This window comes from Haliotis cracherodii, unplaced genomic scaffold, assembly GCF_022045235.1.
Source record: "Haliotis cracherodii isolate W230 unplaced genomic scaffold, xgHalCrac1.p SCAF_1, whole genome shotgun sequence".
NCBI classification, from domain to species: domain Eukaryota; kingdom Metazoa; phylum Mollusca; class Gastropoda; order Lepetellida; family Haliotidae; genus Haliotis; species Haliotis cracherodii.
In genome coordinates, this window is record NW_027266264.1 from 40717702 (window position 1) to 40731812 (window position 14111).

The window sequence follows — 14111 nt, forward strand, 5'->3', positions numbered from 1 at the left end:
CTACATCATCCCTAGAACCAAGGAGTGGTTGATAAGTACAAGTGACCAGAGGTAGAAGGGTAAAGTACCAAGAACCTAAGGTTACAGTAATCTGACCGTAGTTGCTGTAAATAATGGTTAAGTTGTGCGATATATTAATCATTTCACATAGAATTTCGCCAAAATTAATGTAAACAATATTGAATGAAATTGAATATTTCATATATTATATTACAGACATAAGTCCATATATACAATGAACACCTTTTTAAAACCTGGTAGTATAATAATGGAATTAAATTGCATACTTCAGTTTGGATTTGTTGACTGCTATTTCCTGAGAATATGTAAATAAATTTGGGGAGCCATGCATTACCGCTTACTATAACCGAGTTAGCGCTATATTGAAGGGCGCAATAGTGAGGGAGCACTGTAATTAGATTAGCAACTATGTAGAAAGTACACAAATACTTAAAGGGGCACTGATCTAACGCAATTCCCCGGGACTGGTTGTTGCCTTTGTTATTGTTTTTTCCCAGTGAGTACCCGGATGTATAGCAGAAATCTAGACTAGTTCGCGACCTCTGCTGCGCCATTCGTAAGCGCATTAGTCACTTTTATGGGTAGTAATAAGGGCGTATGGTCACATTGATCAACAAAATGAAATACAGTTTTCGAGATAATAAGGAAACGTAGGTATCTTTGTGGGTAGCAGGGGTAATGGTGACGAAGTTTTGATATGTCACTTGCTTGGTAATTTTGCGATTTTCGTTTACACTATTTTGACTTGCAACACAAAGTAAATATTTCACCAGAGCATTGCTTTTTTTTATACTGTGTATATTTTTTTACTGTCAAAATGTGTAACAAATTTATTAAACGTCTAAATATATATATTCAGTTATTTTACAAAGTGACTGAAAAACATTTCCATCTGTATTATTATGATAACGAATTCCAAACATTTTGATGTTTAATGTGATCGCCAAGAGACTGAAAATGATACGTTGAAAAGTACATTTCTATGCTGTTTGGCTTCTAATCCTACATAATAATCTGTTGTGATGTTTGTAGGCCCTTTTGATCGTCTTAATCAATCTGGACAGATTTTTTAGTCAAAATGACTGAAATATTTACACATTTTATAAATTGCCTGAGAGAATCACATTTTACAAATTGACGGTAATATATACATGCTTACAAAGGAAAAGACCTGTGAAAACAACGTCTATCGATCATTGAAGAATTTCCTAACCAAGACGTAGAGAAACAAGAACGAATCGGTTCAAATGAAGGAAAACAAAATGCAAATATCATAATTACAACCTACCAAATTTATGTGTATAAATTTTAGGCAGCTTCCTTGTTCGAGGAATTTATCCGTGAATTCCACACAAAGGAACAATATCCCACTCGTCTGCAGCTGTACAAAGAAACTTATTCGATGTCACGTGTCTCAGTAACAATCAAATATTTTAAAAGATATATATTGTTTTGGGATATCCCGTGTTCGTTTCTCAACTGATCACTTGGATTGTTTCAGGTGTTTTACATATGTGTCAAGTCTCAAGGGTCGGCTGAGAAAGCCCACGTGACAACTATTTTCGTAACGTCCACGGTTCCTAAAAGTCCATTGAGTGATAGATAACAATGAGCAATCAATCAACGTATTATCAGTTAACCCTTTGAACAAAGTATGTTGTTTTTACATCGGCACCTCACACAATGATATGAGTGTATTCCCTTTGTTGTAGTAAACCTAGACATGTAAACACTAACTCTTGACATATCCACTGTGCAAGATAACAGTGATTAATCAATCAACGTATTTTCTGTTAATCCTTTGAAGACTAGGAACGATCAGTTGATTTACAAAAAAAATGTAAATCAACTGATCAGTCATCTCTTGCTGGGCTGCCACATGCATATTACATAACACACATTTCACCTCACTTCAAACCTGGATTTAGATTGAATAATTACCCCAGACACAATAAATGCCAAATGGGAACCTTTGTCAGGTAATCTAAGTGGTGCTACCACTAATTGTACCTGTAATAAATTCATTAACTGAGCATCAAGTGAATGACGACAAATACACACAAGTGTAGGGTTATACGAGAAAACGTGGATGACAACAAGGGAGTAGTAATCGTATTATATCGACACAAGCCGAAATCCGAAAATGCTTTCACTGCATGGATACTTTTTTTAGTATTAAACTATAACCATCTGGGGTATTTCCAAATGACAACATCCGATGAGCTCCGTTGTTCTTTTTGTCTGTTTGTTTACGCTGAATAAATTAATTAATGCGCCCTTTGTCAAAATCTTTATAGATCACAGTTAACCAATCAGTGTTTATGCAAAAATGCGTAAAACAAGTATTGCCTCCAGCCTCCAAGTTTATTTAGCTCTCCTTGCAGACGGTAGCCCAGTCTCTGGTCACGCTCAGTTGCCTTGCGTATCATCCGGGTACTCACAGGGGAACAAACAATAACAAAGGCTACAACCAGTCCGGGGAATTGCTTTAGATCAGTGCCCCTTTAAAACATGATTTCAGCAGCTTGATTATAGAAACAAGATAACATGTTTTAAATTTAAAATTAAATTCATTACAAAATCCAACATCAATTATTATTTTGTTAAAATTACCCCCTTCGAAAGACATGACATATGAATGCTGTTTTTGAAATTCTACGAAGATCTAGGGTAAATATGTAAGTAGGAAACTGGAGAGAAGCAGGGTGATTGTACTTGGAAGAACCATCGGCCTGTGAGCCCGAAGACTGAATGCTTCTGTTTCTCTTTAGGATAGAAATATTTATTCATGTGTCAGAAGAAAAGTAGCAAGATTGGGTCTAAGTGCCAGAGAGCAAATAGAAGATGTTTTTTGACGTGACCAGATATTGTAGAAATGTACTGCTTGACTTTAATGGTCTGTTTGGAGTTTCCTGGTGCCTACTAATCTGATATAGTTAAACAAGGGTATTTCGATATACATGTATATATTTTGATATATAAACATTCAAACATTTCAGATTGAATTTTGTTCTCAGAAATGTATAGGATAACAGTAAATTGGTGAAGCAAGGACCTCTGAATATAGATCATGAATAATTTTATTCCAAGCTGTTACAGGTTTAATAAAAATACTCAAGTTATTGCAAATTATCACCAGGGAGTATAGAGGGAATAGTCGGCCATTAACTGGAAGCTACAAATGATACTTTTTAATAACATTTTGGGCACCAAAATGTCTAGAACTTTCCTGATACACTTTGTGTTCATGAGAGACCAGATGGCTGATGGGAGCGGGTTAGTCAGGTGAAGCACGGTGATATTGTTTGAATCTCAACCCAAACTTGACAAAATGGAAATGAGTTAGTTTTGAAACAAAGAATCAAAGAGACTAAAGTTGTGACTCATTTGTTACTGAAACAAAGAGATATGTCTCTTTTCGGTTTGGGCATTGGTTAAAATAGAGAAAGACAAAGAGAACAAAGAATTAGGATGATAGTATTTTGTTAGTTGTCAGAGAGTGGAGTGGGTGTTCGATTCTCCCCGCAGACCTGAGAGGTTCTCTCTAAAGTCCTCTCTACTGTTGGATTCAAAGCGATATGTTCAGATTCAAATTGGAACATTGCTGTGCTTTTCATTATATCATCTGGTATATGTGTTGTATTGTGTGAAGATATTGTCAATGGGCATGTTGACGGGGAATTAGCTCTTAGGGGAATAAAGAACAAAATCGACATCACTGTCCGGGAACGCTTTATGCACAAAATGTAAACAATAAACAACAATTGCACAATGAGCGGAATACCTGCTCTGACCAAACAAACACAGCGATGAGCGGACTTTCCAGCTCAGGCATACATGAGGTTTGCGGAGCTTCAGCTCAACCTCTGGACGTTTCCTACGAGGCACATCCTGCTCGAGGTTGTCCTTACACCCATGCTCGGAATACCAAGCTTGACTAACACCATGTAATGGTAACACATATATAGTTATGAACAACAATGGACAGACAAAGAGACAATGACGTTGCTTTGGACATTGGACATATGGGCGTGATGAACCGACGCAGTTCAGGGGATGATCAATTAAGGCAATAAATGCCATACTATAACAAGAGTCATCAAAAAGATGACACATCCCCCCGGCAGCTGTCTGTAAAGTAACCACTAGTAAATGTGCAATTCTGTATGTAATGAGTCAACAGTTGAATGTTCTTTTAGAAGCATACATTGTTTACCCACTGAATGGTTTTCAAATTCTGTCCCGGAAACGAACCCGTTCCCCAATGGAGTCTAGATCCAACTTCTTTCCATAAAAATTGTAAAAAATAAAAATTCGTAAAAAAAAATAATATCAAAAGGCATCACTTCAGTATATGCCTGATAGCTTTGCCAAGTCAGATCAAATACACTGAATTGTTTTTCGAATTCTGCCCCGGAAACGAAACCCATCCCCGATTGAGTCTATGGCCAACTTCATTCCATAAAAATTGTAAAAAATAAAAATTAGAAAAATCCCAAAATGTCAAAAGGCACCACTTCAGTATGTGCCTGATAGCTTTGCCAAGTTTCGATCAAATACACTGAATGGTTTTCGAATTCTGCCCCGGAAACAAACCCCATCCCCGATTGAGTCTATGTCCAACTTCATTCCGTAAAAATTTAAAAAAAATAAAAATTAGAAAAAATCCCAAAATATCAATAGGCACTACTTCAGTATTTGCCTGATAGCTTTGCCAAGTTTCGATCAAATACATTGAATGGTTTTTAAATTCTGCCCCGGAAACGAACCCCATCCCCAATTGAGTCTATGTCCAACTTCATTCCATAAAAATTTAAAAAGATAAAAATTAGAAAAATCCCAAAATATCAAAAGGCACCACTTCAGTATGTCCTGATAGATTTGCCAAGTTTCGATCAAATACACTGAATGGTTTTCGAATTCTGCCCCGGAAAAGGAAATGATTACAGACGGACAGACGGTCAGATGGACAGACAGACAGATAGACAGACTGGCTGATCGCTATATCCCCCAGCATTATATGCCGGGGGGATAAAAAGCAGTAGTTAAAGGGAAGTGACATGGTAGTCCAGGCTGACTGACAGTCAAAATACAATGAAATGTTGGTGAGGATTAACAATGGGGATTAGTGTCTTATAAATAATGACAATTAAGTTACGGAGACATAAACATGTCATGGCTACAGGGTAATTAGCCTTTGGAGTCAAATGTTCTTCAGACAATGGTAGTCGTAAATCAGTCACTATGACAATATTAGGCAGGCCACAGGAACATATCTGAAGACTATTGTGTGAAGTATTCATTTCTACACTAAATGGAATTGAAAAACAACCCTCATGATTTGAGTGAGCTACATCACCCCACGACTAGAGTATAGTAATATTACTTGGGTGGAGGATATATTGCCTCGGCACGTGGGGCTAGATGTTAGCCTTCCCACAATATTCAAGAATTCTGTCTCCAATAAATGGGCTTTGAGCAACAAATCTGACTTGTGCTTTGAGTGAGCTACATCATCCACAGAGCCAAGGAGTGGTAAGGATAAGTTGGCGAGGTAGAAGGGTATCACATACCCAACACCTACGGTAACACTACTTACACATTGCTGGAGAAACTCCTTGGAATTCCCTTGCAAGAATAAATACAGAAGCATTGTTTCTGATCATTTAGACACTTTAATTTTCAAATCAGCACTTTTGCTTACATTGAAAAAAAAGATACATTATAAAAAGTGCATGCCTGTGATAAAATATCCTTGCCAATACCGATCCTTGGAACAAAATAAGGAAATGCACACCTATAACATTCTACAGCAATCTATGCATTTACTTTGTGTCTATTCAACACATAGAGGTTAGACCACAGGGACCCAGGGTCTAATCCTTGAAATGGTTAATTAAACCACAAGGCGCACAGCGCCGAGTGGATTAATCAACCATTTCAACGATTAGACACTGGGGTCCGAGTGGTCTAACATACTTAAACCATGTCCAACATTTATAGCACCTAAAATGCTTAAAAAACATTGTTTAGTAAAAGTTATTTTGTAAGATATTCAGGAACTCTATGCTCAACTTTGAGAACACTATGTGAGTAGGCACATGAAATCTGTCCCCTGAGCCTTTCACACATGCACCTCACGCTTTGCTGATTTGAGTCATGAAATGCATATCCCCGGGCAAGTATACCATTCATTTTGAACCAACTCGAGCACTTTTATCAGTAACCTAAATATTACCTCTCCATGCTGATGGGCCTATTATGGGCAAACATAGCCCTGATCAAGATCAAGATAGTAATTTCTTTTCTATCTGTTCCTTTCCTTGAACGAAAAGCTGCCAAATCATAAGTATTGTACAAATACTAGAATGCATATACTAGATGCAAATACTAGAGTAGCATACTGTATAAAAATTGCATAAAACATATTTCACAGTGCAGACTCCCTGGGTTCCAATCCCGTTTGCAACAAACATTTTTCATGAAATTGTTCTATCATCAAGATAACTGATAGGGGAAAAAAAGAGAAGTTCTGTCATTGCCAAGTGGTGTTTAACTAACAATTTAGTTTGACCACGGACAAAGACAAAGGAGCATGGTTAAAATCTTTATAATCACCTTTCAGTGATTGACCAGTTGATCAATGATGACTAACAACTAATCGCTGAAGGTACATCTACAACTGCAGAAATCTCCCCAGTCACGTTGATCATGTCGGCCATTTTGACATCCTGTACTTGAAGTATGTTTTACAATGCACTGTCACTGAGAATGACTAACTGAGTTAGTTCTGTTAGACGTTACTCGTCTAATGATGATATTATTTAAATCTATTTGTTGTAACCAAACTATGAAAGATGGGATATTACTTCATGTCATCTCGTTTTGAAAAGTATTTTATCTGCGATACAGTTGGTTGTTGTGTGTTTGGTAGTGTAAACATGAAGTCACTCGTACAAAATGATATTACTTCTACATCCTTTGAAGTATAAAATAGGGATATAAGAACAATTGACTTTCATTTTACAGTTTGAAAAAGTGAAAATCAATTCTTAATATGTGTACTTTGTATGATTACCTGAAATGAAAATAATCCCAAACCATTTCCCTTCTATTTCTGTCATTACTTTAGCAGCATTATAAACTTACAGGAACATTGATGCGTTGAAGACCTTCCTCCTCCATCTGATGGTAGATGTAATCAGTGATAATCTGAAATGGGGAATAGTGTGAGTGAGTGAGTGAGTTGGTGCTCGCTGCTTAAAGTAAAGTCACACCATTATCAAAACATCACAATCCATATCAGACCAAGTGAGTCTGGCACATCAGCGGTAGAAACTAAGTTTTAGTCCACTAGTCCTTGTTTTGAAGTTCCTGAAGTGTCTGTGGAACACTTGGTTGACGTCGAAGGCGCCAATCCATCTCATCCCACATGTGCTTGATAGGTGAGAGATCAGGGGAGCGAGCCGGCCAGGGGATGACATTCACGCTGTTTTGTTGAAGAGAATCCAGAACAAGTCGAGCAATATTAGCCCGGGTGTTGTCATGTTGAAAGGTAATGCCTGGGCCATGACGACGCAAAAACGGTAGAACAACAGGGCCGATGATCTCGTCGTGGTAGCGCTGTCCATTGAGATTTCCCTCTACCACTATCAAACGGAAACCCTCTGTCTTGCTGTAATTCCACCCCATACCAAAACGCTGCCGCCCCCAAACCGATCTTCTTCCATGACACATTGATTGACGTAACATTCACCTCGACGTCGGTACACTCGATTCCGTCCATCGCTGTGGCTGAGGTGAAAACGAGACTTGTCAGTGAATAGAACTTGTCCCCACTGCATGGCCGTCCAGTGTAGACGCTGTCTGCACCACTGTAGACGTGCTTGACGGTGGTTTCCTTTCAAAATGGGGCGTCTGGCGGGTCTTCTGGCAACAATCCCTGCACATCTGAGGCGATGACGTATGGTTTGTGAAGGTATTCATTGAAGGCCAGGGATGCTTCTTGCAGTCACTGTTGCTGGCTGGAATTGATTTCGTAGGTGTGTTTTTAGAATCCATCTGTCTCGTCGATTATTGGTTACACGTGGCCTGCCACTCCAAGGATGGTCTCTGAATGCATTCGTCTGTTGCCAATGTTGCCATAAACACCAAATGGTGTTTCCGTGGACGCTTACCGTATTCGACGTAATAAGCGCCCCCGCTCTAATAAGCGCCCACGGCGACATTTGCTAATATATTGGCTAGTGAACAATCCCAATTAGCACCCCTTCCGATTTATCAATGTACACAAGACTTATTTATTCGTGTATAATACGCACTCGTGTGTTATATGCACCCTTAATTATGGGCAATTAAATTCTGGAAAAATATATCTGTCGTATATAAACATTTCAGGCTGTCAGCATAAACCACGAAATTTATCTTTCAACTCTGTTTTTTTCACCAAAATAATATTCTAATAAGAGCCCCCTATTTCTAATTTTGAGAGCGCCCTGAGCGCTTATTACGTCGAATACGGTAATTGTCTTGCAACATCACGTTGACTTGATCCTGCTTCAAGCATCCAATGGCTCACAGATGCTCATTTTTGGACAGGCGTGGCATTTCGTAATGTTGAATAATTGCATAATTTTGTTGTTTTTCTGAGTGGTTGTTGTCAGCACGATGCTAAACAATGCATCTGGAATCCCGTTAACACACATGTTTTTATACCCATTCTTGGATAGTGAAATGCATGGGGCATGCATAAAAGTAAACTTTTGCATGGAATGCATGCTTTTCTGCAGCAGTTGCGTTTTTGTGACTTGATTCCATACATGTACTACAATACTGAAAACCTAACTTTACTTTTTGAAAAATACACTAAAATATTGGTAACACCATTATCACCACATCGCAATCTGTATTAGACACTCCATTATTACAAAATCACTACATCACAATCTGTATAAGGGACACAATTATCACCACATCGCAATCTGTATTAGACACACCATTATCACAACATCACTACATCACAATCTGTATAAGGGACACCATTATCACAACATCACAATCTGTATAAGGGACACCATTATCACAACATCACAATCTGTATTGGGACACCATTATCACAACATAGCAATCTGTATTAGACACATTATTATCACAACATCACAATCTGTATTAGGGACACCTTTATCACAACATAACAGTCTGTATTAGACACACCATTATCACAACATCACAATATGTACAAGGGACACCTTTATCACAACATAGCAATCTGTATTAGACACACCATTATCACAACATCACAATCTCCCAGCTGAAATGCACACCATGGGATACCATGCTAAATCATGGTCACTTTTATTTCTTACCATGGTATACCACGGTCACTGGAGACCATGGTCAACAGAAACCATGGCAGACCATGGTCATTGAAGATTTTACCATGGTAGACCATGGTCATCTTAGACAAATCCATGGTATACCACGGTCATCTTTAACAAAACCATGGTAGACCAAGGTCATTGAAGATTTTACCATGGTAGACCATGGTCATCTTAGACAAAACTATGGTAGACCATGGTCATCTTAGATAAATCCATGGTAGACCACGGTCATCTTTAACAAAACTATGGTAGACCATGGTTATCTTAGAGGTTAAGTGAAACTGGGTTTAACGTCGTGTCCAAGATTATTGCAATTATATAGCGAGGTGCATGCACGTGTGTGTGTGCGGGTGCTTGTACTAGTCCGGACTGATGCTGATTTATAGTGCTAGCCCACTGAGATACCATGCCGCAGTTTAACATGAATACCCCACTCAGACACAGTATACTGAGCCGACCAGTCCTTGTTTTAGCCCCTTAATGCCGAGTACCAGACAGAGTTACAACAAGTACCATCTTTTAATGTCTTTTGGTATGACGCGGCCAAGGATCGAACCCCAGACCTACCGCTCTACCTCTAGACCAAGGAGGCGGTCTCATCTTAGATAAATCCATGGTAGACCATGGTCATCTTTAACAAAACTATAGTAGACGATGGTCATTGAAGATTTTACCATGGTAGACCATGGTCATCTAAAACAAAACTATGGTAGACCATGGTCATCTTAGATAAATCCATGGTAGACCATGGTCATCTTAGATAAATCCATGGTAGACCATGGTCATCTTTAACAAAACTATAGTAGACCATGGTCATTGAAGATTTTACCATGGTAGACCATGGTCATCTTAAACAAAACTATGGAGGACCATGGTCATCTTAGATAAATCCATGGTAGACTATGGTCATCTTAGATATATCCATGGTAGACCATGGTCATCTTAGATTAATCCATGGTAGATCAAGGTCATCTTAGATATATCCATGGTAGACCATGGTCATCTTAGATAAATCCATGGTAGACCATGGTCATCTAAGACATTGCCATGGTAGACCATGGTCATCACAAACAAAACCATGGTAGACCACGGTCATCTTAGATAAATCCATGGTAGACCATGGTCATCACAAGCAAAACCATGGTAGACAATGGTCATCTTAGATAAATCCATGGTAGACCATGGTCATCGAACACATAGCCATGGTAGACCATGGTCATCACAAACAAAACCATGGTAGACAATGGTCATCTTAGATAAATCCATGGTAGACCATGGTCATCTAAGACATTGCCATGGTAGACCATGGTCATCACAAACATAACCATGGTAGACCATGGTCATTGAAGATAAATCCATGGTAGACTATGGTCATCTAAGACATTGCCATGGTAGACCATGGTCATCACAAACAAAACCATGGTAGACTATGGTCATCTTAGATATATCCATGGTAGACCATGGTCATCTTTAACAAAACTATAGTAGACCATGGTCATTGAAGATTTTACCATGGTAGACCATGGTCATCTTAAACAAAACTATGGAGGACCATGGTTATCTTAGATAAATCCATGGTAGACTATGGTCATCTTAGATATATCCATGGTAGACCATGGTCATCTTAGATTAATCCATGGTAGATCAAGGTCATCTTAGATATATCCATGGTAGACCATGGTCATCTTAGATAAATCCATGGTAGATCATGGTCATCTTAGATAAATCCATGGTAGATCATGGTCATCTAAGACAAATCCATGGTAGACCATGGTCATCTAAGACATTGCCATGGTAGACCATGGTCATCACAAACAAAACCATGGTAGACCATGGTCAACTTAGATAAATCCATGGTAGACTATGGTCATCTTAGATAAATCCATGGGAGATCATGGTCATCTTAGATAAATTCATGGTAGACCATGGTCATCTTAGATAAATCCATGGTAAACCATGGTCATCTAAGACATTGCCATGGTAGACCATGGTCATCACAAACAAAACCATGGTAGACCATGGTCATCTTAGATAAATCCATGGTAGACCATGGTCATCACAAGCAAAACCATGGTAGACAATGGTCATCTTAGATAAATCCATGGTAGACCATGGTCATCACAAACAAAACCATGGTAGACAATGGTCATCTTAGATAAATCCATGGTAGACCATGGTCATCTAAGACATTGACATGGTAGACCATGGTCATCACAAACAAAATCATGGTAGACGATGGTCATCTTAGATAAATCCATGGTAGACCATGGTCATCTAAGACAATGCCATGGTAGACCATGGTCATCACAAACAAAACCATGGTAGACTATGGTCATCTTAGATAAATCCATGGTAGACCATGGTCATCTAAGACATTGCCATGGTAGACCATGGTCATCACAAACAAAACCATGGTAGACCATGGTCAACTTAGATAAATCCATGGTAGACTATGGTCATCTTAGATAAATCCATGGGAGATCATGGTCATCTTAGATAAATTCATGGTAGACCATGGTCATCTTAGATAAATCCATGGTAGACCATGGTCATCACAAGCAAAACCATGGTAGACAATGGTCATCTTAGATAAATTCATGGTAGACCATGGTCATCACAAACAAAACCATGGTAGACAATGGTCATCTTAGATAAATCCATGGTAGACCATGGTCATCTAAGACATTGACATGGTAGACCATGGTCATCACAAACAAAACCATGGTAGACGATGGTCATCTTAGATAAATCCATGGTAGACCATGGTCATCTAAGACAATGCCATGGTAGACCATGGTCATCACAAACAAAACCATGGTAGACTATGGTCATCTTAGATAAATCCATGGTAGACCATGGTCATCACAAACAAAACCATGGTAGACGATGGTCATCTTAGATAAATCCATGGTAGACCATGGTCATCTAAGACATTGCCATGGTAGACCATGGTCATCACAAACAAAACCATTGTTGACCATGGTCATCTTTATAAGACATAGCCATGGTAGACCATGATTATTTCAAACTGTGATAAAAGATATATGAAAATTTACCTCTTGTTTCATAACTTTGAAGTTCATTAATGAATCACAAATAATGGTCACATCAAATGAAAAGTAATGCTATTGTATCTACTAAGCATTGTAAAGAAGCATTAAAGGGGCACTGATCTAACGCAATTCCCCGGACTGGTTGTTGCCTTTGTTATTGTTTTTTTCGCCCGTGAGTACCCGGATGATACGCAACGCAACTGAGCGTGACCAGAGACTGGGCTATCGTCTGCAAGGACAACTAAATAAACTTGGAGGCTGGAGGCAATATTTGTTTTACGCATTTTTGCATAAACACTGATTGGTTAACTGTGATCTATAAAGATTTCGACAAAGGGCGCATGTTAATTAATTTCTTCAGCCTAAACAAACAGACAAAAAGAACAACGGAGCTCATCGGATGTCGTCATTTGGAAATACCCCAGATGGTTATAGTTTAATACTAAAAAAAGTATCCATGCAGTGAAAGCATTTTCGGATTTCGGCTTGCGTCGATAATACGATTACTACTCCCTTGTTGTCATCCACGTTTTCTCGTATAACCCTATACTTGTGTATTTGTCGTCATTCACTTGATGCTCAGTTAATGAATTTATTACAGGTGTAATTAGTGGTAGCACCACTCCGAATACCTGGGGAAGCTTCCCATTTGGCATTTATTGTGTCTGGGGTAATTATTCAATCTAAATCCAGGTTTGAAGTGAGGTGAAATGTGTGTTATGTAATATGCACGTGGCAGCCCAGCAAGAGGTAAATGATCAGTTGATTTACTTTTTTTGTTTTCCTTCATTTGAACCGATTCGTTCTTGTTTCTCTACGTCTTGGTTGGGAAATTCTTCAATGAGCGATAGACGTTGTTTCCTTTGTAAGCGTGTATATATTACCGTCAATTTGTAAAATGTGATTCTCTCAGGCAATTATAAAATGTGTAAATAATTCAGTCATTTTGACTAAAAAATCTGTCCAGATTGATTAAGACGATCAAAAGGGCCTACAAACATCACAACAGATTATTATGTAGGATTAGAAGCCAAACAACATAGAAATGTACTTTTCAACGTAACATTTTCAGTCTCTTGGTGATGACATTAAACATCAAAATGTTTGGAATTCGTTATCATAATAATACAGATGGAAATGTTTTTCAGTCACTTTGTAAAATAACTGAATATTTAGACGTTTAATAAATTTGTTAGACATTTGACAGTAAAAAAAATATACACACAATAAAAAAAGCAATGCTCCGGTGAAATATTTACTTTGTGTTGCAAGTCAAAATAGTGCAAAATTACCAAGCAAGTGACTTATCAAAACTTCGTCACCATTACCGATGCTAGCCACAAAGATACCTACATTTCCTTATGACCTCGAAAACTGTATTTCATTTTGTTGATCAATGTGACCATACGCCCTTTTTACTACCCATAAAAGTGACTAATGCGCTTACGAGGTCGCGAACTAGTCTAGATTTCTGCTATACATCCGGGTACTCACTGGGAAAAAACAATAACAAAGGCAACAACCAGTCCCGGGGAATTGCGTTAGATCAGTGCCCCTTTAAAACATGTAAGTGGCAAATGAAATATATTTTTTACCAGGAATTAATGGGTTTTTTCATAAATATTCATTACACATATCACACACGTCCTTGTACTTG

The 14111-nt window shown here is 38.3% G+C and overlaps 1 protein-coding gene across 1 annotated transcript in view; it reads right to left on the bottom strand.

Moving 5' to 3' along the window:
* Nucleotides 1–14111, bottom strand: part of LOC139477990 (mucin-22-like) — a 230692-nt gene that overhangs the window by 100408 nt on the left and 116173 nt on the right. The window contains exon 6 of the mRNA XM_071260407.1: nucleotides 7171–7233. Within this exon, the coding sequence (XP_071116508.1) occupies nucleotides 7171–7233 (63 nt within the window). The remainder of the gene's footprint in view (nucleotides 1–7170; nucleotides 7234–14111) is intronic.